The sequence below is a fragment of the Crinia signifera genome, chromosome 4 (genome assembly GCF_055691185.1).
Source record: "Crinia signifera chromosome 4, ASM5569118v1, whole genome shotgun sequence".
NCBI lineage: Eukaryota > Metazoa > Chordata > Amphibia > Anura > Myobatrachidae > Crinia > Crinia signifera.
Window position 1 is genome coordinate 46,552,469 of NC_139220.1, and position 26,682 is coordinate 46,579,150.

Below are 26,682 nucleotides of genomic sequence, written 5' to 3' on the forward strand. Positions count from 1 at the left end.
TTTTTAGCAAATATTATTCAAATCCTTTGAGAGCCAAGTGAATTTGTCAAAGTAGGTGTGAAAATTGCCAAGCAAACATTTTTATCCATCATAATCACCTGTAATGTTTACCTTATATTGGAAATATAATCTATTTTTCTATTTTTTTATTTGAATTTATATAACAAATGTGAGCAACGCTGGTATTTTTTTTTTTGCGGATATTTTGAACATCTCTGACAGAGATGTTGACACTCAAACGGTTAAAACAATTTCCCACTTTCACTTTTCAGTCCAGTATTCTATTGAAGATGCAACATATATTACTGTTGGCTCAAAGACTTTGAGTGTATACTATAAAGCTGATATCAAATTAGTCTATACAAGTACAGAAACTTTTGCTAATATATTAAATCATGAGTTATAACAGCAGATGCTTTCGTTTTTAATAGTAGAATTGAATTAGATCACATCACATCAATGGCCTTCTGAATTAAACGTATAAAAAAATGTTTTTACAAGTTTTTAAGGATGCCAATAACAGGGGACTATGTAAAAACCAGATCCGGACAAGACCCCAGACCGGACATCAAAATTTGCAGTCCAGGGCTTGTAGTGTCTGGTCCGGGGGGGATGCCTGTGATACCTTTCACCAGGGACATGGGGTAGGGGACCGTTCCGGATTTTGCTACATGCCCGGAACGTACAGACAGGCTTTACTCTTCCCCTCCTCCTCTCCCTGGTGACAGCTGTCATGTGAAGTCCCCCAGACAGGACACCCCAGGACGGGACACCCACGGACCGGACACTACAAGCTCCGCACTGCAGAATATGATGTCCGGTCCGGCGGTCTGGGTCAAGGTTTTACCCATACTCCGATAACAGTATCATACTTCCCACTCTGACCCCTGCCCCTCCACCAGCTTACCCCATTACGGTGCTCGTAGTAGTTGAGTGAGGTGGGGGTAAGTATGAAGACCCTGGACTTGAAGTTGGCCGGAGACGTCCTCCTTTTCTGCTGGGATCTCTTGATGAGCGGCTGTTGCAGTATGACTGAACTATTCATCTGGAATATCCAGCTCTGTCCCCAGGGTCACAGGGAGTCCCTGAGGTGCTCACATAGATGCAACCCAATGGGTCCAATCAAAATTGTGAAGCCATAATTCCCGTGTCAGTAACACTGATAACTGTACAGTCCCACACCTAGCACTGTGAGAGAATAAGTTATGAGGAAAGGATCTGCTGGAGACATGTAGAGTGTAGGTGGAGTTCATGAGATGCTATCTACAGATCTATAAGCTGAGTAGGTGCATTATGCGACCTCATCTATAACCACATCCTCTTTTCTACTGAGCTTCTGTAAATTTGTCGCTACAGAGAAATATACTCCCCCCCTCCACAGGTTACATAACCCTCACAGTAAGCTGCATATCCATACTGTGAAGTGACAAAACAAGACATCTGTGATCTGGGCTGATTGGATTGGAGGTATCGGAACAGTTACACATGCAGTCCATATAATCACACATTGGCCTAGTGGTTATTTCATGACAAATTGGGTTGGTCTATAAGGTTCCCAGCACATCTTCAAACAGTAAGCGTCTATGGGGCCCATTTATTATTCAATATTTGCGGCTAAGTCCTTGAAAACACCCATTTTGGGGGGTTAGCTGCAAATATTAAGTATAACCCCCAATATATTTAGGAAAGACCACAGCAGGAATCTGATACCTGCTGCGACCCCTCCTATACCACCGCATAGGTTTCTATGGGGGATCGGCTGCCCGATGTATCAACATCGGGCAGCAGCGCATCGCATCCCCGGGCTACCTCCATTCTGAGATAGCGATAGCCCATTATAACCTATGTGGTCAGCGGGGGATCAGAGCTAACGACCCATGAGCAGAGCCCCCGGCAGCCGGATCAGCACATCGCAGGGACAGGGCTCATTTTCGGAGCCCTGTCCCTGCGTGTTAGGGATGATACATCCCACCATTAGGATCGCATTTTACAATGCGATCCTGGGCGGTAATATTCCGCCCAGGATTGCATTGTAAATACGATCGATGTTAAATGGGCCCCTATGTCTCTGTGTAGTCAAGTAATTCAAGGAGAGATTTTTCAGACTTCCTGAAAAGGATATGTGGAGACGTTGTCTACAAAAAATGATCATATTCTTGATATAATTTATCTAGTATATTTAAGGTGATAGCTAGAAATGACTGACTGCTTTTGCAGCTGCCTCTCTCCTCAGGCAGCAAACTTATATCTTCCTGAATCAAATGGCTGGGCAAGGGGGAGGAGGGAAGGAGGCAGTGGGACTTGGGCGCCTCCGGGTCCTTTCAACAGGCCCAAACCCGAGTAAATATTGTGATGCCTGTGAGCATGGAGATCTTTTTACAAGCCAATAGTCAGGCCCGGATTAACAATGGGGAAGATGGAGCTGCAGCTCTAGATCCCTCCATTCGAAATAGGCTCACAAGCACCAGTGCAGTGCAGCCAATGTTAACAGGAAATGTGGTACTGCTTTCCTAGCACGGCGCGATGGACCCGATTTTTTAATCTCATGGATCTTATGCATCCATAAGATGCATGAGATCCATGAGATGCATGAGATAAAAAATCGTGAGCTCCCAATAACCATTGTTAACGCCACCAGCACTATCAACGCCAACCCGAAGCGTGGCGAGCGCAGCAAGCCCGCGAGGGGCGGCGGTACGCGTCCTCCGACCTTTTCATACCCCCACTATCCACGTCGGCGTGGAGCTGATTTTATATAGTGTGGCGAGCGCAGCGAGCCACCGAGCCCGAAGCGTGGCGAGGGGACGCGGACTACTTTACATGTATTCCACGTCCCCTCGCCACGCTTCGGGCTCGGTGGCTCGATGCGCTCGCCACACTATATAAAAAAACTCCACGCCGACGTGGATAGTGGGGGTATGAAAAGGTCGGAGGACGCGTACCGCCGCCCCTCGCGGGCTCGCTGTGCTCGCCACACTTCGGGTTGGCGTCAATAGTGGGGCGGCATTAACAATGGGGGGGCCATTTCACCCATGAGGGGGGGTTAGCAATTAAAATTGGGGTTTTGGGGGCTTTTTACATTGATTCCAACGTAAAAATCTCGTCGATCGCGTCGATTGCATCATCTCATGCATCTTATGCCGCACAAACACATAAGATGCATGAGATGCTTGAGATATCAGCCCCACACATACAATCTAGATCGTGGGTGCCGTGCTAGGAAAGCAGTACCGGAAATGTTGTTTTTCATGTTGCTACCACCAGCGCAGCTTACTCCCAGCCACCCAACATAACATAACCTGAATACCCCTGCCCCAGCCGACAGAAGGAGGAACAGAAATCAGAACATGATCATTTTTTGTAGACAACGTCTCCACATATCCTTTTCAGGAAGTCTGAAAAGTGTCTCTATGTCAGTCTTGGAGTCAGCCAAAGCACCTTCCGTAGAACTGACCGAAGTACTGCTTGCCCACCCTGTCTCTGCCCTCTGCCTAGTGGATCCGTCCAAAGCCCCATCACCTGTATCCGTCAGAAGCTCCACCTACATGTTGTCAGATATTCTGAAGCTTCTCTTTATGTAGCAGGGGGGTACACCTGGTGGCTAGTGGTGACGCTAGTCTACCTTGATTGCCAGGTGATTCATGATGCAATAGTTACCACGGGGTTTTCGCTCTTCCTGTGCACATGCTGCGTCTCTGACCCCATTTCTGTTCCTCCTTCTGTCCTCTGCAGCTCTTATACTGGATACCAATCAGAGAAACACTGGGCCAGTGGATGTGGAGAATGTTCCATCATGTTGCCCTAAATGCCTAGCTAGGATAGCAGATGGTGCACCACAGCTCCTAATTCACATTACACCACACTGTATTACTCATTTATCACAATCCACCACACAGTAATAGCAACCCTTATACAATTAATGCCACAAAGCAATGCGCCCCACACATTATACCATAGATTAGTAATGCCCTTATACACTTAATGCCACACAGTATTAAAACCTGCCCACCTCCCCCTCATCTCCTGTACAGCAGTCACCTGGCTTGGAATCCATAGATGTTGAAGCCAGAAAGACACTCATTGCAAGCTCATTGTACTCCACAAAGGCCAATAGGTGGAGGAACTGCTGCAGATGTTTGTCACTGTCCACTATTGCCTCCACTGTCTCTGTTCCCTGCACCGGTGTTCCTGATACTGCTACAGGCTCAGTTGTTTGAGCTGTATGTCCCTAATCCCCCAACAGGATCCCAGCTGCACCCAAACCCGGGGCCGGTGTAAGGCTTTTCAGCACCCTAGGCAAAACTTCAACCTACTGCCCCCCCCCCCCCCCCCCCCCATGCTGCCACCAATAACCACTTTCCAACCTCTTCAGGCGTACTTGCCTAACATTCTGGAATGGCTGGGAGGGTTCCAAAAACCGCTTGGTACTCCCAGCCCCATGGGGAGGTGGGCAAGTCCTCTGCTTTCCATGGAGGCCCCCAGAACCCTCCCCTTTACCACCCACAACAGAGTACAAGGAAGAGGGGGCAGCTAAGTAGGGAAGTATGCCTCAAGGTAAAGTATGGAGGTGAGGTCTTAGAAGTTCCACAGACACCACCTGCATTAAGTACAACAAGGATCCTCATAGATATCCTTGAATTTTTTGATAGGCAGACTTGATGGCGCCCCCCAGATCCTGGTGCCCTAGGCAGCTGCCTAATGGAAGAGCCGGCCCTGCCCAACCCCCCCCCCCCCACACACACACCTGCTGCAATCTCCTGCCAGTGTCCTCAGACCCTCCTCACATCCCACTGCAGCATCCCAAGCATAATTTTGCATGCAAATCCACCCTCCGCAGTACCCACGCACCCATCCACCCGCACCCACACCACCCCTGCAACTGCCCATCACTCAACCAGTCCACCCCTGCACCTCACCAACCCACACCACCCATCCGGAAAGACCCCGCATGTGTAACTCCAACACCTGCAGTATCCCCACACCTGTGACTACCCCACCTGCACCACACCGAAACACCCTCCCCCACCCACGTCACTCTCGCACCCCACCCTCCCACGCCACCACCACACCCACCCACGCCACTACCGCACCCACTCCTCAACCACCCGCAGCACCACAGCATCCACTTGCAAAACACCACAACCACACCTTCCCCACCTGCAGTACACCCACACCCGCACCTCCTCCACGACACGCCACCCTCTCCCCTATCCGCATCATGCACAAATCCCATCCCTCACCTACGCCAACCCCGCACCCGCCCCTCCAACAGCGGCGCCCCCCCCCCCCTGTCCATCCCCAACCCACCTACAGCACCCCTACCCACATGCGGCCCTGTACCTAACCAAACTACACCACGCACACGGCCCAACCCCGCAACAGCAACTCTATCACACCCCGAACCCACCACTCCCCCACCCACACCACCCCCAAGCACCTCCTCCCCATCCATACCACTCAACCCTCACCCACACAATAACTGCGTTCACAGGTTAAGGGGGCGCAGCTTATCTGTGTTCAGGATTTAATACAAATTTCACCGTGATTTAAAGACCGTGGAGTGCCGCCTCTATTTTCTACAAAGAACCTGTTAAAGGGACGTAGTAGATATCGAAGTATATTACCTGCTTGGAAGGCACCTTGGCATAGAGAAATTGGTCCAGAGTGCCAATCCCCTTCTGCTATTATATATATACAGTATATATATATATATATATATATATATATATATATATATACATATATATATATATATATATATATATACTCACACACTCAGAGGCGTAGCGAGGGCGGAGCCGGTGGAACACCACCTCCAGGCGCTGGAAGATATCATGGCGCCGGAGCCGTGCCGGCACCACCATCTCGCCCGCTTAGGTGCCAAACTCAGTGCGGCTCCCCCGCCCGCCGGATCCCCGCTGCGTCCAGGAGACGTGGTATTTGTACCTGCTGGTCTCTAGCCCGCTGCTAAGACGCTGAGGCGCCGGTGTGTTGTGGAACGATCGTGCCTGCTGGTGTTTCCCTCCCGGTATTGTGAGTTGTACACTGCACTTTCTGGGCATGCTGTTGAGCCAGTGGATTATGTGACAAATCTTGTGGTATTTTAGCCCACACCGGATAAAATATTCGGTACGGGTACTATCTTCTCCGTGGGAGAAATTTTAAATAAAGTGATTTCCACGTTTTTAATAAACGTTAATACACCATGAAGCGCCCCCTCTATCTGTTTTAGGTGGTGTGTACATTGAAGGTCCCGTGGGAATCGGGTCATTTGGAGGGGAGCTGCACCCACTACATTTGGATTGGTGTGGATTTTCAAAAGAACTTTATTGTTCCTTGAAGGAAACGGACTTTAATAGTGTCAGCGCACCTATATATTTGCATTATATATATATATATATATATATACTCACACACACACTCAGAGGCGTAGCGAGGGCGGAGCCGGTGGAGCACCACCTCCAGGCGCTGGAAGATATCATGGCGCCGGAGCCGTGCCGGCACCACCATCTCGCCCGCTTAGGTGCCAAACTCAGTGCGGCTGCCCCGCCCGCCGGATCCCCGCTGCGTCCAGGAGACGTGGTATTTGTAAAAGTCACATCTCCCGCTGGACCACGCTAGCCAATAGGCGCTCGCGGTCCAGCAGCCACCAGTTGATTGGCTGCTGGACCGCGAGCGCCTATTGGCTAGCGCGGTCCAGCGGGAGTTGTGACTTTTAAATAGCAGCACCGTGCACTGCGGGCAGGCCCGGCGACAGGGGGGAGGGGGTGCGCGGAAAGCACTGCTGCTGCTTTGCCGGCTGTGGGTGGGGTGCACTAATCTCTGCACTATCCTCTCCCACCCACCCTGCTGTGCACTATCTTCTAACACCCACCTGTGCACTATCCTCACCCACCCACCCTGCTGTGCACTATCCTCACCCACCTACCCTGCTGTGCACTATCCTCATCCACCCACCCTGCTGTGCACTATCCTCATCCACCCACCCACCCTGCTGTTCACTATCCTCACCTACCCACCCATGCACTATCCTCACCCACCCACCCTGCTGTGCACTATTCTCACCCGCCCACCCTGCTGTGCACTATCCTCACCCGCCCACCCTGCTGTGCACTATCCTCACCCACCCACCCTGCTGTGCACTATCCTCACCCACCCACCCTGCTGTGCACTATCCTCACCCACCCACCCTGCTGTGCACTATCTTGTCCAACCAACCGGCTGTGCACTATCTCGTCCAACCAACCAACCTGCTGTGCACTAATTCGTCCAACCAACCAACCTGCTGTGCACTATCTCGTCCAACCACCCACCGTGCTGTGCACTATCACTCCCACCCTCCCTGCTGTGCACTATCACTCCCACCCTCCCTGCTCTGCACTATCACTCCCACCCTCCCTCCCTGCTCTGCACTATCAATTACTCACACCTCCCTGCGAGCAAATTTCAGTCCCCCTTGGCAACGAGCAATTTCAGTCCCCCTTGGTATTAAGCATGAAGCCCCTGGCATCGAGCATGAAGCCCCTGGCATCAAGCATGTAGGTAAGTGGCACTTGTGTGTTAAATGTGTAATGGGCATTACGGTTAGTTAAATAGTATGCGATGGGCATTACGGTGTGTTCTATAGTATGCATTTGGCATCATGTGTGGCCTTATGTGTAATTGGCATTATGGCTGTGGCTTTATGTGTAATTGGTATTACAAAGTTTGCTAAAATGTGCAATGGGCATTACAGTGTGTGGTATAATGTTGGGCCGTGCCCACTTTTCACGGAGCAGGAGCCTCACCTACTACAAATTGGGGGGGCGCGAAACATGCCCTTGCTCCGGGCGCCGTGGCACCTAGCTACACCACTACACACATTTAACATAGGGATTGGCGTATGAACGTAGTTGATGCTGAGATGTATAAGTTTATGTGCTGCTGTGTGGGTGTATAGAGAGAGACTGCCTATACACCAGCAGGTGAATACTCACACATACAGACAGTAATGATGACGAATGAAACACAGTAGCACCTGGCGCCCCCTGGCGGTATAGAACGCACGTTGCTCGCTGACGTTTTCCTTGCGTCTGCCAATCAGGCCGCTCTGTAAGAGAAATCCGTCACATCCGGGAAGTGCTGCCAATGCCATTGGTACTGCGGTGGTGTGTGTGCGGGGAGCGAGCGGAGGAGTGCCCGGAGAAGTGCGTCTGAGCGTTGTTCCGGGGGCAGCAGGTACTGGCTCGGGGGATCCTTGCTGTGTATTGGTGGTGGTGATTTCTCTTAGCGCAGATCATTGGGTGCGCCTGGAACATTGCTGCTGGAACGCTATAGCTCGGGTAACCTGCAGTCGCAGCGCCATGGCTGCTGTGGAACTACATGTCCCAGCAGTATGCCCTGCATTATATAGTGGGACTGCTGCCTGCATTGTGAATGAGTACTAGCATACCAAGCTGGTGTTATTGATGCGTTTCCAAAGAGGTTCTGTAGCATCTGAGGAGAAAAATTTGCACAAGTGTATGGCCACCTTTTTAGAGCCAACATACATGGTATCCAGAATGTGCCATGTGTCACATAAGCTACAGCTGGTGGTGACTATACAGTAGTTAAATATGTACCGCTAGATCTGAACATATTTCCCACACAAGAAATGGGAGCTGATCGCTTATTTATTCCAAACTGCTGCTGAAAAAATTAGGGAATACAAGCCTCTTAAATACAGATAGAAAACACAAATATGACAGCGCTGGCTGGAAAATTAACTTTACGGAGTTAGTTTATGCATATATTAAAATGACAATTTACACAACATATATTCAACTAGTAAGCTTGCTTGAAGCAAAAGCTTCGAAAGCTAGTCTGCAACCTTGTACCTCTGTGCATGAGTGAGAGAGAAAGAGATGTAGCTTCACTCACGGCCAACAGATGGCACTGACACTATACATATATAGATGCTGGCCATACCAGCAGATGAGCGGCTTTGAGGATGGCTTTGCACAGCACTGCGCTATGCAAAGCTGTCCTCCCCCCTGCGTCAGCGCCGAGCAGGAGGAAAGCCGCTCAGTGTGTATATACTGAGCGGCTTTCCCCCCAGCGATGAATAAATGTGCTATCATCGCTGTCCATACACGCTGGGCATAGTCGCCCAGTGTGTATGGACCTTCAGACTCTGAGATATGTTCATTTTAGTACCCACCATCTTTGAAAACCCATGCAGTTCCTCTTCCCTGCCTGGGGTGTCGCTGTCTGCTGTAGTGCTTCTAGCACAGTGTGGTCTGTATATCAGCACTGATATGCAAACCAGACCTGTGTTAGAAACACCACAGCAGACAGCGACACCCCAGGCAGGGAAGAGGAACTGCATGGGTTTTCAAAGATGGCGGCTGCTAGAATGAAATGTATGTACGCACATGCAGTCATTCAGTAATTCTTGTTGTATTTGCCCTAGTGAGCTTACAATCTATGTTATCACATGGACAAACACACACTAGGGTTCATTTTGTCAGAAGCCAGTGAACTTATCAGTATACTTTTGGTTTTGTGGGGAGAATGGACAAATAGTTGCAAATATTTTCAGATAAATGGGCCCCTTAGTCCCTTCCTTCATTGTGTGGGGTTCTTCATGCAGCAAAATGAGTGACTGTGCTGCCTGTAGTTAGAACATAGCTGTCTGTTTCTGATCATATGTATTGGAATGTTGCCACTCATTTGCTCCAGGTTTGTGTTTTGATCAATCCCTTGTCTTTCAGGTTCTCCGTCACTGTTCACCATGGGTGAGCCCCAGCAAGTAAGTGCTCTCCCTCTACCTCCAGTGCAGTACATCAAAGAATACACCGATGAAAATGTACGTAAGGGTCTGGTCCTTAAACCACCAACCCCCATCAAGGACAGCTACATGATGTTTGGAAACCAGTTTCAGTGTGACGAGCTGATCATCCGCCCACTGGAGAGCCAGGGCATCGAGCGGCTCCATCCGCAGCAGTTTGACCATAAAAAGGAGTTGAGGAAACTTAACATGTCCATTCTCATCAACTTCTTGGACCTGCTGGACATCTTGATACGAAGTCCTGGCAATATACGTCGGGAGGAGAAACTGGAGGACCTCAAGCTGCTGTTCGTTCACATGCACCACCTTATTAATGAGTACCGGCCCCACCAAGCCCGCGAGACCCTGCGAGTGATGATGGAAGTGCAGAAACGGCAGCGTCTAGAGACCGCAGAAAGGTTTCAGAAACACCTGGAAAGAGTGGTGGAGATGATACAGAACTGCCTGGCTTCATTGCCAGATGATCTACCTTTGCCTGATGGCATAACCATTAAAACTGAACCTATGGAGATGCAGGATACCAGTTTAGACCAGCAGGATGTTCCTCCGGAGGAAGCTGCCTCCGTACAGGAGCCCACGGCAGATAAGGATGCCGCAATGTGTGTTCTCATTGATGAAATGACATAGACAATGTTCTGAACACTTTCCTGTGATGAACTATCCCTGGAGTCTTGAACCCAGGCAAATGATTAAGTATGTTCTGTCACATACTATGCCTTATGGGCCTGGCACCATTGCGCCATTGTGGACCTATTGATGGGTGCAATGGAAGCCATTGTATTTATGGAACCGCTGTGCTGAATTAAATGGACTTGCTCAGGCATTTATGATCACACCCATGGTGTAGAAATATTCAATTAGCATCCTAAATCCTGGCCAATACTCCCCAGTCCCCTCACACTTGGGCCAAGTGAATGTTCTGTTGCCTGATAAGTCTGTGTAAAATCTTCATTTTTCCCCTTGAGTAGAGATTACACTTTGTTATGGATTACATGTTAATTTATACAGGATTGGGAGGGAAGAAGGGAGTATTTTCAAACACCCAACTGGCAAACAGAGCATGCTAGGTTCTATACAACGGACGATCATTGGGGTTTGGTGGAGATGTATAAAACCTTGCAAAGAATAAAGAAGTTGTCTGTAGCTTCAAACGTTCTAAACTAAATAAATAATTGTCTTTTGTCAGACTCCATGGCGGACGTGCTGGATGAGTTAATAGTTGGGCAGCTGATAAGAGACCTATTGAAGGTATAGGGTTAAAATGTGATGCTGCCTGATTTCGGCAACCTTGCGGGATGCCGGCTGAACCAGATTTTTATTTTTTTTTTAAAGGGGAAAGTGCTTACAAGGCAAAACCATGCCTTGTAAGGGCTTGCCCCTTTAAAAAAAATAAAAACATCCGAGTTCGGCGGCATTACCTTCCACCCATAATGTGATCTTCTCCATTCAGTCCTTTTGATTTTTTAATTATTTCCAGAGCTGCCTTTAGGAGAAAACAAAAACGTAGCTCTTTTGTAATCTTGTACTTTTATCCACTTGGGCTTTTGTGTTCTCACCTACAAACCGCTATATGTAGTAGTCAGCAATATAGAGGCCAATTCTCACAAATTGCTGGCAATGGGCGTCCATTTTACATTTCTTGTGGTGGTTTATGAGAAACTGACATTACAAAGCCAAACATCCCCCCACCTCCCCATTGGCCTTATACTGTATAAAGATAAACGGTGACCCAGTGTCATTATATAATGTCCCCTATATCATTCTAATTACTGGGGAGGCCCTATACACTAATGTTGTATCAGTTACCATATCATTAAGTACACCACCCCTTCCCAATATATTAATAAATATTGTGGTCGCTTATTTAAATAATAGTAATTTGCCCTTTTTTAATACAAAGTAATTCTATTGTCCCACAAATCATTTTACGATTTGTCTCTCCACATGCCCTCAATTTATGTAGTGTTCGTTGTAGCACCCTGCATCTTTCAGAACCCATGCAATTACTCTTCCCTGCCTGGGGTGCTTCTAGTACAGGTCTGGTCTGAATACAAGTGCTGAAATATAGACCATACTGTGCTAGAATCACCACAGCTGAAAGTGACTCACCAGGCTGGGAAGAGCAACTGCACAGATTTTGAAAATGCAGTGTGCACTACACCAATTTATGACCCTGCTTCCCTATATCCCCAATTCAATTAGTGGATCGTCACACAACAACTGTCATCAATCCATTGGGGAGATTTAATGTGGAAAAAGTCCCTCGCTTTTAGTCCCATCCAATTTTTTAATCTCCTTGATAGCTCTCCACTATTAATGTTTGGGTTTGATAAAAAACAAACTATATTTAACCCCTTGAGTGGTGGGTGGTGGGTTTGCTGGGGCAGGAGAAACCAACCAGGGCAGCTTTGTCCTGCCCCAGCAAAACCCACCACAGAGCTGTGCCCCCCCCCCCCTGTCGCTCCCCCTCATCTCTGCTCAGGCGTATGATTATACGCCAGAGATCCCGAGCCCTAACGCTGCCCCAGACACCGTTCATAACAGGTGCAGGCTCGGGGATGTTCAGGGTGTCTCGGGAGCCTGAAATACAGAGTACCCCCCCTAAGCCACGCCGAATATCCAAGAGCCTGCCTACTAGAAATAATTGCAACGGGTGCAGCATACGACCAGCGGAGAGGAAATGGGCAGCGATGCGAGGATAGTGGAGAAGAGAGCGGCCACTGGGGGGTGCCCCTGACTGTGATCTCACAGCTGCGGGCACCACTGGTGCACACCTTGATAGTGGTAGGCCTGGACATTTTCCAGGACAGCCCGCTGCGGAAGCGCAGCTGAGCCTGGAAAATTTCCCGGCATACCACTCAAGTGGTTAAATATAGATATTTTTCTCTCTCTCTCTCCCTCCCTAATGTCACACCCTTATACAGTTCTACTTGCACACTTTGCTAAAATAGGACTGCTTTTGTTTTTGCTTATGAAATGTCTAAAACAGAAGTTCTCAAACTCGGTCCTCAGGGCCCCACACAGTTCACGTTTTCCAGGTCACCCAGTAGGTGCACAGATTACTCATTGACACATTTTAAGATCCACAGGTGGAGCCAATTATTTCACTTGTGATTCTGTGAGGAGACCTGCAAAACGTGCACTGTGTTGGGGTCCTGAGGGCCGAGTTTGAGAACCTGTGGTCTAAAATTATGGATTTGTAGTGTTTTTTTTTTTTTCTTTTTCTGAAGGTTAGATGCCTATTTGATTATGTATGGCGGGAGGAAAATAAATTTTAATAAACTGGTGAAACTGTCAGGGACCATGACCTGTCAGTGAGCCAAGAATACAAGATGGCTGCTGTCAGTGTCTAGTGCAGGGGTGGGGAACCTTTTTTGTGCCAAGGGCCGTTTGTATGGGGAAAAAATCCATCGGGGCCATATGCAAAAATTTCTCTTACAAATTGGCCTGCTGCAGCCGTCCGACGCTCCGGCGGCTGCCCCTGAATAGGACTGACAGTCTCTGGCTGCTGTTGATTAAAAGGAATGTCACGAGAACTACTGACCTCTCACGAGAATTCCCTTGTACTTGATTCCTGGCAAAGCCATCAGGTGGGTGGGAGGGCCATTAAGACCGGCCACGGGGGCCACATGCGGCCCCCGGGCCTGAGGTTCCCCACCCCTGGTCTAGTGACTAGAGGGAGATGAAGAAGGGAAACCCTGATGCTGCTTCAGATGGAAAGAGAGGAAGTCTGTAGCCTAGCGGAGGTGCGACATGAGTGCTCTGTACAGCACCTCCACGCTGGTCTCTGCTCATATTGTTTTTAATCTATTATCTCAAAACATGGTGAGGGAAGCGGTACACCTAGTGCTCAGGACTCATCACAAAAAAAGTGAAAAACTCATGTCGCCCTTTTTTCTTGTATCTACGTTTTTTCCTGTGTCAACCTTGCAGGGGTGCCTTGAGTTGGTGGACCAAGATCAATTCATATTATTTATGGTCAATGTACCAGGAAAAACCAGTGCTTGTGGCTGCCAGTCATAATATATGTGGACAAACAGAAGCAAATCCTGTCCCTCACCAGATAACTGTGACCTATAAACACAATGCACTTCATTTAATATTTATTTTTCTGAATTTCTCGTTAAGAAGCATTTGGCGTAGGGGTGCCTTAAAAATATTTGGTACTTATGTAGTATCTGGGCTGCCGATTTTTTGATTGTATGCCTTAAGTTAAGGCATACAATCAGATGCGATGCGATGCGATATCGCATCGCATCGCATGCGATATCGGATGCGATGACCCGATTTTTCCATAGGAATCAATGTTAAAATGGACTGAGTCCATTTTAACATGGAATTCAATGGGAAAAATGGGTCCTTTTCATACCCCTACTATCCAAGTGGGCATGGAGTTGGATATAAACCTGTGGCGAGCGTAGCGAGCCACCGAGCCCGAAGCGTGGCGAGCGAAGCGAGCCCCGCGAGGGGACGGTATTCGTTCGCTCGCCACGCTTCGGGCTCGGTGGCTCGCTACGCTCGCCACAGGTTTATATCCAACTCCATGCCCACTTGGATAGTAGGGGTATGAAAAGGACCCATTTTTCCCATTGAATTCCATGTTAAAATGGACTCAGTCCATTTTAACATTGATTCCTATGGAAAAATCGGGTCATCGCATCGCATCGCATCGAATCGCATGGTCGCATGCGATGCGATGCGATCTCCCGATCCGACCCGATTTAGAAATCGGCAGCCCAGATACTACATAAGTACCAAATATTTTGATGCTATAGGGTGCCGTGAATAAAAAAAAGTTTCGGAACCCCTGGCCCAGACCATGCCCTCTCTAATGGTAAGCCAAACAGCTGTGACTCCAAGCCAATCCCCCTCTGCCCGTACTCCTACATATGGGCACCTACCACTGCATCCCCCAGGTGGGCCCTTCATGCCCCAGTCCGACTGCATACATTTGTCTCTCATCTGATGGGATGCGCTTTCCTGTCTTTAATAAAGCCACACACAAATCCCCCAACACCATACTTTATACATTGGCTGATGGAATGATTGGATTGTGACCACATACCATAGCTGGTTGGTGTTTTTCACACACGCACGAAAAATTGGTGTAGAAGGGGAGGAGACAAAGGCAAACAAGTTTAATGTGGTATGAACTACACAAACCAGCCCTGGTGAGCTCTACTACCCCAATGATAGCACTGTCCCACAGATAGTATAGTCAGAAAAAAAAAAAAGAAAAAAAAAAAAATATATATATATATATATATATATAAAAATGCCAAAGGGACATGATATCTAAAATGTATATTGAAGTACTATATAACCATCTATTTCAATGGTTCACAAAAAGTGGTACCCAGGGAACGCTAAGGCACGTATTTAATGTGGCCGGCGGAAAACAAGCGATCCTCGCTGTTTAACCCCCTTCGCTGGCCACTCGCTCTTTTCTAAGTTCCGGGGGAATCCTCACTGTCACAGGACAGCAAGGATTCCCCCAAACAGTGACCTCTGCCATCAAGTCTTTTGATGCAATGGCAACTGACCATCGCATCAAGAGAATTTGACAGAAAAAAATGTAATATGATTTGTGCATGCACACCCCCCCCCCCCCTTTTTGAGCATGCACAAATATCTTCAGCATGGCCACGCATGCGCAGAATCACCTCAGCATGCCCCTGGCCAGGGTGCTGGATCATCGAGTTACCATAAAATGTATATCAGTTGATGGCAGCAAACATCAGAATGCCGTCATCGAATGGAAAAATAAAAACTACCATCAAAACCAAAATCATTGATGGTTAAGATATATTGCAATGCGATGTCCATCCTTACAGTCACAGCATCAGGTCTCCCTGGTGGGAGTGTACTCTGATATTCTGAACTCAACACATCAATTATACTGTATATCTTCAGCAATAAAACTTCTTAATGCATGATGGCTATTCATCTTAGTTTTTATATTTGGAACTGAGACCAGTCCTAAATCAAAGAGAGAGTAACATACAAGGAATACTAATCAAGGGGTAAAGAAATTGATTTTAACAGAACATTACACACAAAAATAATAATACCCATAAAAAGAATCGCTGCGAGCAGGGTTCGAACCTGCGCGGGGAGACCCCATTGGATTTCAAGTCCAACGCCTTAACCACTCGGCCATCACAGCGCCACATGTACTGCCTTTTGAGATCTCTATACACAGCCTGATTGGCCGCTGCGGCGCGCAATCCTGTCTCACACCGGGCAGGTAATGGTGTCAGTGTATACCCACACCACCCGGGCTCTGTCCCGCACCCTGCTCCCCGGTGCTATACTGAGGGCGGAAAGCAGCACGGGCGGCTTCCGTCTACGTTATTATATGCAGAAAACAGCTCTCTATCGCCCTCTGCTGGCCGCTGTGTCGAAATGCAGGCTTCCGGGATTTGTTCTCTATCGTCCTCTGCTGGTCGTTGTGACGTAATACAGGCTTCCGGTATTTGAATTGCTCCGGGTCCGTCCGTGTGGAATCGGATGGGGCAGGGGAACCTCATTCATAAATCTCCAGTCCATACACGGATGCGTATTGGTTTTGACAAGTAATAATGGCCCTGCAAGCAATACCATCATGCCCGCCTGGACTACATACTTGTGAGGATTTATTTTTCTTTGTAAAAAAAAAAAAAAAGTTTATTTTACTCATCTGTTAACTTGTCCCGTTGATGCTCCTGTCCTATAAACTAATGTAAGCACTGGTGTCTCATGCCCTGTCCATAACATAATCCCCTGCTATAACCCTGACATGTATAGAAATTACTGATGAGGGATTGCCATCGATCATCGATGATTTAAAATCATCGATGGTTTTTGGCCGATGTTGAATACTTTTGCCAGGGATGGGGGAGAACCAGATGGTTTCCCTCCATCGATGGCACAGCAAAGCCGATGTTTTGCAGTTGTTTTTTTCTCTCAAAGTGCTGGGACACACAGAGCATAGTTCAGCCCTCCGACATCGGTGAAGACCCGCCCCCGTGTTGGCCAATCAGTAAATAAAAATGGTTGACCCTCGAGAGGTAAAAATATTGATGGTCATCCATTGATAATTTAACACTGTCGATGGCCAGTTGCACTGTTGCCATCTATGGCAACAATCGATGGCCATCCCTACAATAATGTCAAAGGCACTTCAAGCAAAATAATAAACATGTTTATCTCGATCCAGATCTGAGGTTCTGGGGCAATTCTGGCCATAATAAACCGAAGTAATTTAATTATATACATATATCCTGTTTAGGATTCGCTGCACATTCGCAGGGTTCCGGAGGGTTGCAGCATTTGCTGCCAGCCCTCCCTGTCACCCTATTCAATGCCGCAGGCTCTCGCTGCCCCTAACGGCGAATTTGCCGCAGGGAGCCGGGGGACGGCTGCAGGCAGGGAGATGTAAGCCTCCCTACCTGCCCCAGAATCCAGAATTTGTGGGGAAGAAGGAGGGCTCCCGGGGACACAGGCAGCAGAAGCTGCCCCCCCCCCCCCCCCCCCGGGAGAGTTGGCAGGGGGCAGGGGTATGGAGCTGCTTCACTGGTCCCGCTCGTAATAAGTCGGGACCAGTGTGACGTGAATATATAAATATTTAATGAGCGGCTCCGGGCCCCCTGCTGGCAAAAGTGTAAAATAACACAGAAAAAAAAATTCTGATTTTTTTACACCAAAAAAAAAAAACCTTTCTTTTAAAAGATCACTTTCCAGTTCACCTTAAAAAGGGTACTTGTGTATTTTGGCGGCGCCCATCGCATCGCATACCATAACACATACGATGGTATGCGATGCGACGCGATATCGTACGATAGTGCACGATGGCATACAATTTTGAAATTGTATGCCATTGTACATGGCATACGATGCCATACGATGCGATGCGATGCGATTAAACATTGTATAAGCACCCTAATGGGTGCTTATACAATGTTAAGCACCCAAATGGGTGCTTACAATGTTAAATGCACCCCCACGCCACCCCCCACTATAAACGTGAACCCGAAGCGTGGCGAGCGCAGCGAGCCCGCGAGGGGCGGCGGTACGCGTCCTACGACCTTTTCATACCCCCACTATCCACGTCGGCGTGGAGTTGAGAATAGAATAGTGTGGCGAGCGCAGCGAGCCACCGAGCCCGAAGCGTGGCGAGCGCAGCGAGCCCCGCGAGGGGACGCGGATACCTTCACAGGTAAACGCGTCCCCTCGCGGGCTTCACAGGTGTCCGCATCGCCACGGACACCTGTGAAGCCCGCGAGGGGACGCGTATAACTGTGAAGGTATCCGCGTCCCCTCGCGGGGCTCGCTGCGCTCGCCACGCTTCGGGCTCGGTGGCTCGCTGCGCTCGCCACACTATTCTATTCTCAACTCCACGCCGACGTGGATAGTGGGGGTATGAAAAGGTCGTAGGACGCGTACCGCCGCCCCTCGCGGGCTCGCTGCGCTCGCCACGCTTCGGGTTCACGTTTATAGTGGGGGGTGGCGTGGGGGTGCATTTAACATTGTAAGCACCCATTTGGGTGCTCAAAAGCACCCTTTAGGGTGCTTATACGATTTTTGGTCGTATAGGGGGTCAAAATCGCGTCGCATCGCATCGCATGCCATCGGGTGCATGGCATGCGATGCGATGCGATCTGTTCGTCGTACGACGGACATCGGGGGCGCCGCCAAAATACACAAGTACCTTAAAAAGATGTTGAATCCAAAACGGTGAATCATGGCAAAAATCAGGGAGAAAGCAATTCACCATCCTAGCATTGAATACACTCTCGGCAAATCCCAGTGAAAACCCCATTGAAATACACCAGCGAATTGCAGCGAGAATGAAACGGAGAACTGGCCGGCATTCACTGTTTACTTTTGGCAAACAGTGAACATTGAATAGGGTGAATCAGATTTTCAGTGAAAAAGATTAACCACAAGGAGTGAAAACAGCCTGATTCGTCGAAAAGAAACGGTGAATCGGGAGGGTTGAATACTGGCCTTAGACTCTCCCACTCTATAAAGCTGCGTACACACTGGCCGATATATTGCCGGACCATCGGTCAGTGTATACTAGTGATATGTCTGTGAATGGAATGCTTAAGGACAGATGGTTTAATGAAACTGACTGAGGTACTAATTAAGACACCTAAACTTTAGAACAGTGGAAAATGTGCACTGTGTGGAGTCCTGAGGACTGAGTTTGAGAACCCCTGCTTTAGAATAAATCTCCTTAAATCCTGGACATAATGGTGTCATTTTGGAAGCAGCTTTAGACAAATAACAAAAACAAATAAAAGTTGGAGCAAATATATTATTTTGACATGGAACTGTCTTTACCGGCTTCCTGCAGCATTCTGGGGCTTGTAGTGCTTGTTCCTGTCTGAGGGATATCAACGGCTTTGGACCATTTGGATATTATCCCTCCTATATGGGGCCAAATGTGGAGGCTGCAATCTCTCCCTACCCATCTGCCAGGGGACAGCTGTCACAGAAACTCAATAACTCTGGGCGGATGTGGATGAGCACTACAAGCACCAGAAAGCAGAGTTTGTTGCAGGGAGCCAGACTCTTCCTGTTTTTACCCAATCCCCCCCACCCCCCGCCTCCATCACCACCTTTATATTTACAGCAATTTGCAGTTCAGCTAGAACTCTCCCATCCTAAATATAAACCTCTCTGCACATTTTTAATTTGTCCCACCTGCAATGCAACATGGTTTTGGTTTCAGTTTTTGACCCAAACACAGAATCAGATCCAAAATGTTATGCCAGCGTTGCCGACTTTTGGGCTGCCAGCAGCAGGAGGTAGGGGCGGGGCCGAGCGCTATGATGAAAAAGGGGGCGGAGCCAGAGGCGGATCTCAACAACAAAAAAAAAAACCCATGTCATTTTAGCAAAATCCGCTCACCGCTGCTTGCGCCACTTCTCGCGCTGCCGCTGCTCCTGCTCTCCATACTTCAGGCCACTGTGTAATGAGTAGCTGCTGTATCCAGCGCTACTCACAGAGCCCCGCTGTGGCTTTCATTTACATAATCGGGCAGGACATTGCGCTAGTAGGACCCAGCGCATCATGACTTGCGCATGCGCAGTCCGACTTTTCAGCTTGCAGGCTGAATACCCGGGAGGATCCTGGGTATTTCCGTGAGACCGGGAGAATGGGGAGGGTAGGCAACCATGTGTTATGCACACGAAGCGACACTGCTGAGCGTTCTGAGTGTATGCAGACAGCCTTACACCCCACTATTAGGTGCTGGCACTCCTGCACTGTGTACACAGACTGCCTTACACCCCACTATTAGGTGCTGGCACTCCTGCACTGTGTACACAGACTGCCTTACACCCCGCTATTAGGTGCTGGCTCTCCTGCACTGTGTACACAGACTGCCTTACACCCCGCTATTAGGTGCTGGCACTCCTGCACTGTGTACACAGACTGCCTTATACCCCGCTATTAGGTGCTGGCTCTCCTGCACTGTGTACACAGACTGCCTTACACCCCGCTATTAGGTGCTGGCACTCCTGCACTGTGTACACAGACTGCCTTATACCCCGCTATTAGGTGCTGGCTCTCCTGCACTGTGTATACAGACTGCCTTACACCCCGCTATTAGGTGCTGGCACTCCTGCACTGTGTACACAGACGGCCTTACACCCCGCTATTAGGTGCTGGCTCTCCTGCACTGTGTACACAGAGGGCCTTACACCCCGGTATTGGGTACTGGCTCTTCTGCACTGTGTATATAGAGGGCCTTACACCCCGCTATTAGGTGCTGGCTCTCCTGCACTGTGTATACAGATGGCCTGACACCCCGCTATTAGGTGCTGGCTCTCCTGCACAGTGTATACAGATGGCCTGACACCCCTCCATTAGGTGCTGGCTCTTCTGCTCCCAGTAATAATAAATATGCATATATGTCATGAATATATTGTCAAGCCTCATTCTTCTTTTATCAGATGGACCTTTTCCACAAATGACTTGCGATGTCACCAGACAAGCCAACTACATCTCTGAGCTGCTGTGAGGTCATCTTTACTACAACATGTACTGAAGATGGGATGGCAGCTGCAGCTGACCCACAACAGGTAATGACGCGCGATAGTATCTTCCTGGCATACATGCATATTTATCATATCTGTATGTTTGCTAAAGACTGTCTTTTGTTACAGTATTGTAATAACCGACCTGACACCCCACTATTAGGTGCTGGCTCTCCTGCACAGTGTATACAGATGGCCTGACGCCCTGCTATTAGGTGCTGGCTCTCCTGCACAGTGTATACAGATGGCCTGACGCCCTGCTATTAGGTGCTGGCTCTCCTGCACAGTGTTTACAGATGGCCTGACACCCCGGTATTAGGTGCTGGCTCTCCTGCACAGTGTATAGAGATGGTCTTACACCCCTCTACTGGGTGCTGTCTCTCCTGCACAGTGTATACAGACGGCCTGACACCCTGCTATTAGGTGCTGTCTCTCCTGCACTATGTATACAGACAGCCTGACACCCCACTATTAGGTGCTGGCTCTCCTACACAGTGTATACAGACGGCCTGACACCCCGTCATTAGGTGCTGGCTCTTCTGCACAGTGTTTACAGATGGCCTGACACCCCTCTATTTGGGTGCTTGCTCTTCTGCACTGTGTATACAGACGGCCTGACACCCCGGTATTGGGTGCTGGCTCTCCTGCACAGTGTTTTCAGATGGACTGACACCCCGTTATTAGGTGCTGGCTCTTCTGCACTGTGTATACAGACGGCCTGACACCCCGTCATTAGGTGCTGGCTCTCCTGAACAGTGTATACAGACGGCCTGACACCCCGGTATTGGGTGCTGGCTCTCCTGCACTGTGTATACAGGCAGCCTGACACCCCGTCATTAGGTGCTGGCTCTCCTGCACTGTGTATACAGACGGCCTGACACCCCGTCATTAGGTGCTGGCTCTCCTGCACTGTGTATACAGACGGCCTGACACCCCGTCATTAGGTGCTGGCACTCCTGCACTGTGTACAAAGACGGCCTTACACCCCTCTATTAGGTGCTGGCTCTCCTGCACTGTGTACACAGAGGGCCTTACACCCCGGTATTGGGAACTGGCTCTTCTGCACTGTGTATACAGAGGGCCTGACACCCCGCTATTAAGTGCTGGCTCTCCTGCACTGTGTATACAGATGGCCTGACACCCCGCTATTAGGTGCTGGCTCTCCTGCACTGTGTATACAGATGGCCTGACACCCCGCTATTAGGTACTGGCTCTTCTGCACAGTGTATACAGATGGCCTGACACCCCGCTATTAGGTGCTGGCTCTCCTGCACTGTGTATACAGACGGCCTGACACCCCGTCATTAGGTGCTGGCTCTCCTGCACTGTGTATACAGACGGCCTGACACCCTGTCATTAGGTGCTGGCTCTCCTGCACAGTGTTTACAGATGGCCTGACACCCCCTTATTAGGTGCTGGCTCTTCTGCACTTTGTATACAGATGGCCTGACACCCCGCTATTAGGTGCTGGCTCTCCTGCACTGTGTATACAGATGGCCTGACACCCCGCTATTAGGTGCTGGCTCTCCTGCACTGTGTATACAGACGGCCTGACACCCCGCTGTTAGGTGCTGGCTCTCCTGCACAGTGTATACAGACGGCCTGACACCCCTCCATTAGGTGCTGGCTCTTCTGCACCCAGTAATAATAAATATGCATATATGTCATGAATATATTGTCAAGCCTCATTATTCTTTTATCAGATGGACCTTTTCCACAAATGACTTGCGATGTCACCAGACAAGCCAACTACATCTCTGAGCTGCTGTTAGGTCATATTTACTACAACATGTACTGAAGATGGGATGGCAGCTGCAGCTGACCCACAACAGGTAATGACGCGCAATAGTATCTTCCTGGCATACATGCATATTTATCATATCTGTATGTTTGCTAAAGACTGTCTTTTGTTACAGTATTGTAATAACTGACCTGACACCCCGGTATTGGGTGCTGGCTCTCCTGCACTGTGTATACAGACAGCCTGACACCCCACTATTAGGTGCTGGCTCTCCTGCACAGTGTATACAGATGGCCTGACGCCCTGCTATTAGGTGCTGGCTCTCCTGCACAGTGTTTACAGATGGCCTGACACCCCGGTATTGGGTGCTGGCTCTCCTGCACTGTGTATACAGACGGCCTGACACCCCGTCATTAGGTGCTGGCTCTCCTGCACAGTGTTTTCAGATGGACTGACACCCCGTTATTAGGTGCTGGCTCTTCTGCACTGTGTATACAGACGGCCTGACACCCCGTCATTAGGTGCTGGCTCTCCTGCACAGTGTATACAGACGGCCTGACACCCCGGTATTGGGTGCTGGCTCTCCTGCACTGTGTATACAGGCAGCCTGACACCCCGTCATTAGGTGCTGGCTCTCCTGCACTGTGTATACAGACGGCCTGACACCCGTCATTAGGTGCTGGCTCTCCTGCACTGTGTATACAGACGGCCTGACACCCCGTCATTAGGTGCTGGCTCTCCTGCACAGTGTTTACAGATGGCCTGACACCCCGTTATTAGGTGCTGGCTCTTCTGCACTTTGTATACAGATGGCCTGACACCCCGCTATTAGGTGCTGGCTCTCCTGCACTGTGTATACAGATGGCCTGACACCCCGCTATTAGGTGCTGGCTCTCCTGCACTGTGTATACAGATGGCCTGACACCCCGCTGTTAGGTGCTGGCTCTTCTGCACAGTGTATACAGACGGCCTGACACCCCTCCATTAGGTGCTGGCTCTTCTGCACCCAGTAATAATAAATATGCATATATGTCATGAATATATTATCAAGCCTCATTCTTCTTTTATTAGATGGACCTTTTCCACAAATGACTTGCGATGTCACCAGACAAGCCAACTACATCTCTGAGCTGCTGTTAGGTCATCTTTACTACAACATGTACTGAAGATGGGACGGCAGCAGCAGCTGACCCACAACAGGTAATGACGCGCGATAGTATCTTCCTGGCATACATGCATATTTATCATATCTGTATGTTTGCTAAAACTGTCTTTTGTTACAGTATTGTAATAACCGACCTGACACCCCGGTATTGGGTGCTGGCTCTCCTGCACTGTGTATACAGACGGCCTGACACCCTGTCATTAGGTGCTGGCTCTCCTGCACAGTGTATAGAGATGGTCTTACACCCCTCTACTGGGTGCTGTCTCTCCTGCACAGTGTATACAGACGGCCTGACACCCCACTATTAGGTGCTGGCTCTCCTGCACAGTGTATACAGACGGCCTGACACCCTGCTATTAGGTGCTGTCTCTCCTGCACTGTGTATACAGACAGCCTGACACCCCACTATTAGGTGCTGGCTCTCCTACACAGTGTATACAGACGGCCTGACACCCTGTCATTAGGTGCTGGCTCTCCTGCACAGTGTATAGAGATGGTCTTACACCCCTCTACTGGGTGCTGTCTCTCCTGCACAGTGTATACAGACGGCCTGACACCCCACTATTAGGTGCTGGCTCTCCTGCACAGTGTATACAGATGGCCTGACGCCCTGCTATTAGGTGCTGGCTCTCCTGCACAGTGTTTACAGATGGCCTGACACCCCGGTATTGGGTGCTGGCTCTCCTGCACTGTGTATACAGACGGCCTGACACCCCGTCATTAGGTGCTGGCTCTCCTGCACAGTGTATAGAGATGGTCTTACACCCCTCTACTGGGTGCTGTCTCTCCTGCACAGTGTATACAGACGGCCTGACACCCTGCTATTAGGTGCTGTCTCTCCTGCACTGTGTATACAGACAGCCTGACACCCCACTATTAGGTGCTGGCTCTCCTACACAGTGTATACAGACGGCCTGACACCCCGTCATTAGGTGCTGGCTCTTCTGCACAGTGTTTACAGATGGCCTGACACCCCTCTATTTGGGTGCTTGCTCTTCTGCCTTGTGTAAACAGACGGCTTGACACCCCGTCATTAGGTGCTGGCTCTCCTGCACAGTGTTTACAGATGGACTGACACCCCGTTATTAGGTGCTGGCTCTTCTGCACTGTGTATACAGACGGCCTGACACCCCGTCATTAGGTGCTGGCTCTCCTGCACAGTGTTTACAGATGGCCTGACACCCCGCTATTAGGTGCTGGCTCTCCTGCACTGTGTATACAGATGGCCTGACACCCCGCTATTAGGTGCTGGCTCTCCTGCACTGTGTATACAGATGGCCTGACACCCCGCTGTTAGGTGCTGGCTCTCCTGCACAGTGTATACAGACGGCCTGACACCCCTCCATTAGGTGCTGGCTCTTCTGCACCCAGTAATAATAAATATGCATATATGTCATGAATATATTATCAAGCCTCATTCTTCTTTTATCAGATGGACCTTTTCCACAAATGACTTGCGATGTCACCAGACAAGCCAACTACATCTCTGAGCTGCTGTTAGGTCATCTTTACTACAGCATATACTGAAGATGGGATGGCAGCTGCAGCTGACCCACAACAGGTAATGACGCGCAATAGTATCTTCCTGGCATACATGCATATTTATCATATCTGTATGTTTGCTAAAGACTGTCTTTTGTTACAGTATTGTTATAACCGACCTGACACCCCGGTATTGGGTGCTGGCTCTCCTGCACTGTGTATACAGATGGCCTGACGCCCTGCTATTAGGTGCTGGCTCTCCTGCACAGTGTATACAGATGGCCTGACGCCCTGCTATTAGGTGCTGGCTCTCCTGCACAGTGTTTACAGATGGCCTGACACCCCGGTATTAGGTGCTGGCTCTCCTGCACTGTGTATACAGACGGCCTGACACCCCGTCATTAGGTGCTGGCTCTCCTGCACAGTGTTTACAGATGGCCTGACACCCCTCTATTTGGGTGCTGGGTCTCCTGCACTGTGTATACAGACGGCCTGACACCCCGTCATTAGGTGCTGGCTCTCCTGAACAGTGTATAGAGATGGTCTTACACCCCTCTACTGGGTGCTGTCTCTCCTGCACAGTGTATACAGACGGCCTGACACCCCACTATTAGGTGCTGGCTCTCCTGCACAGTGTATACAGATGGCCTGACACCCTGCTATTAGGTGCTGGCTCTCCTGCACAGTGTTTACAGATGGCCTGACACCCCTCTATTTGGGTGCTGGGTCTCCTGCACTGTGTATACAGACGGCCTGACACCCCGTCATTAGGTGCTGGCTCTCCTGAACAGTGTATAGAGATGGTCTTACACCCCTCTACTGGGTGCTGTCTCTCCTGCACAGTGTATACAGACGGCCTGACACCCTGCTATTAGGTGCTGGCTCTCCTGCACAGTGTTTACAGATGGACTGACACCCCGTTATTAGGAGGTGGCTGTTTCTGCACTGTGTATACAGGCAGCCTGACACCCCGTCATTAGGTGCTGGCTCTCCTGCACTGTGTATACAGATGGCCTGACACCCCGTCATTAGGTGCTGGCTCTCCTGCACAGTGTATACAGACGGCCTGACACCCCGTCATTAGGTGCTGGCTCTCCTGAACAGTGTATAGAGATGGTCTTACACCCCTCTACTGGGTGCTGTCTCTCCTGCACAGTGTATACAGACGGCCTGACACCCTGCTATTAGGTGCTGGCTCTCCTGCACAGTGTTTACAGATGGACTGACACCCCGTTATTAGGAGGTGGCTGTTTCTGCACTGTGTATACAGGCAGCCTGACACCCGGTCATTAGGTGCTGGCTCTCCTGCACTGTGTATACAGATGGCCTGACACCCCGTCATTAGGTGCTGGCTCTCCTGCACAGTGTATACAGACGGCCTGACACCCCGGTATTGGGTGCTGGCTCTCCTGCACTGTGTATACAGGCAGCCTGACACCCCGTCATTAGGTGCTGGCTC

At 49.5% G+C, this 26,682-nt stretch overlaps 2 protein-coding genes and 1 non-coding gene across 4 annotated transcripts in view; 1 reads left to right on the forward strand and 2 right to left on the reverse strand.

Moving 5' to 3' along the window:
* ITK (IL2 inducible T cell kinase) overlaps nucleotides 1–1,157 on the reverse strand; it is a 59,346-nt gene extending 58,189 nt beyond the window's left edge. The window contains exon 1 of one of the 2 annotated variants that reach the window (XM_083181713.1): nucleotides 908–1,157. In XM_083181713.1, the coding sequence (XP_083037839.1) occupies nucleotides 908–1,045 (138 nt within the window). In that variant the 5' untranslated portion in view covers nucleotides 1,046–1,157. The remainder of the gene's footprint in view (nucleotides 1–907) is intronic. The other variant, XM_083181714.1, reaches the window with a different exon arrangement.
* A 6,908-nt stretch (nucleotides 1,158–8,065) lies between these two features.
* MED7 (mediator complex subunit 7) lies at nucleotides 8,066–11,000 on the forward strand. The gene is made up of 2 exons (XM_083181715.1): nucleotides 8,066–8,217; nucleotides 9,732–11,000. Exon 2 carries the CDS (start codon nucleotides 9,752–9,754, stop codon nucleotides 10,433–10,435), a length of 684 nt encoding a protein of 227 aa, XP_083037841.1. The 5' UTR covers nucleotides 8,066–8,217; nucleotides 9,732–9,751; the 3' UTR covers nucleotides 10,436–11,000.
* Nucleotides 11,001–15,892: 4,892 nt separating this feature from the next.
* TRNAS-UGA (transfer RNA serine (anticodon UGA)) lies at nucleotides 15,893–15,974 on the reverse strand. The gene has a single exon. It is a non-coding gene; the product is annotated as a tRNA-Ser (tRNA).
* Nucleotides 15,975–26,682: the final 10,708 nt, after the last annotated feature.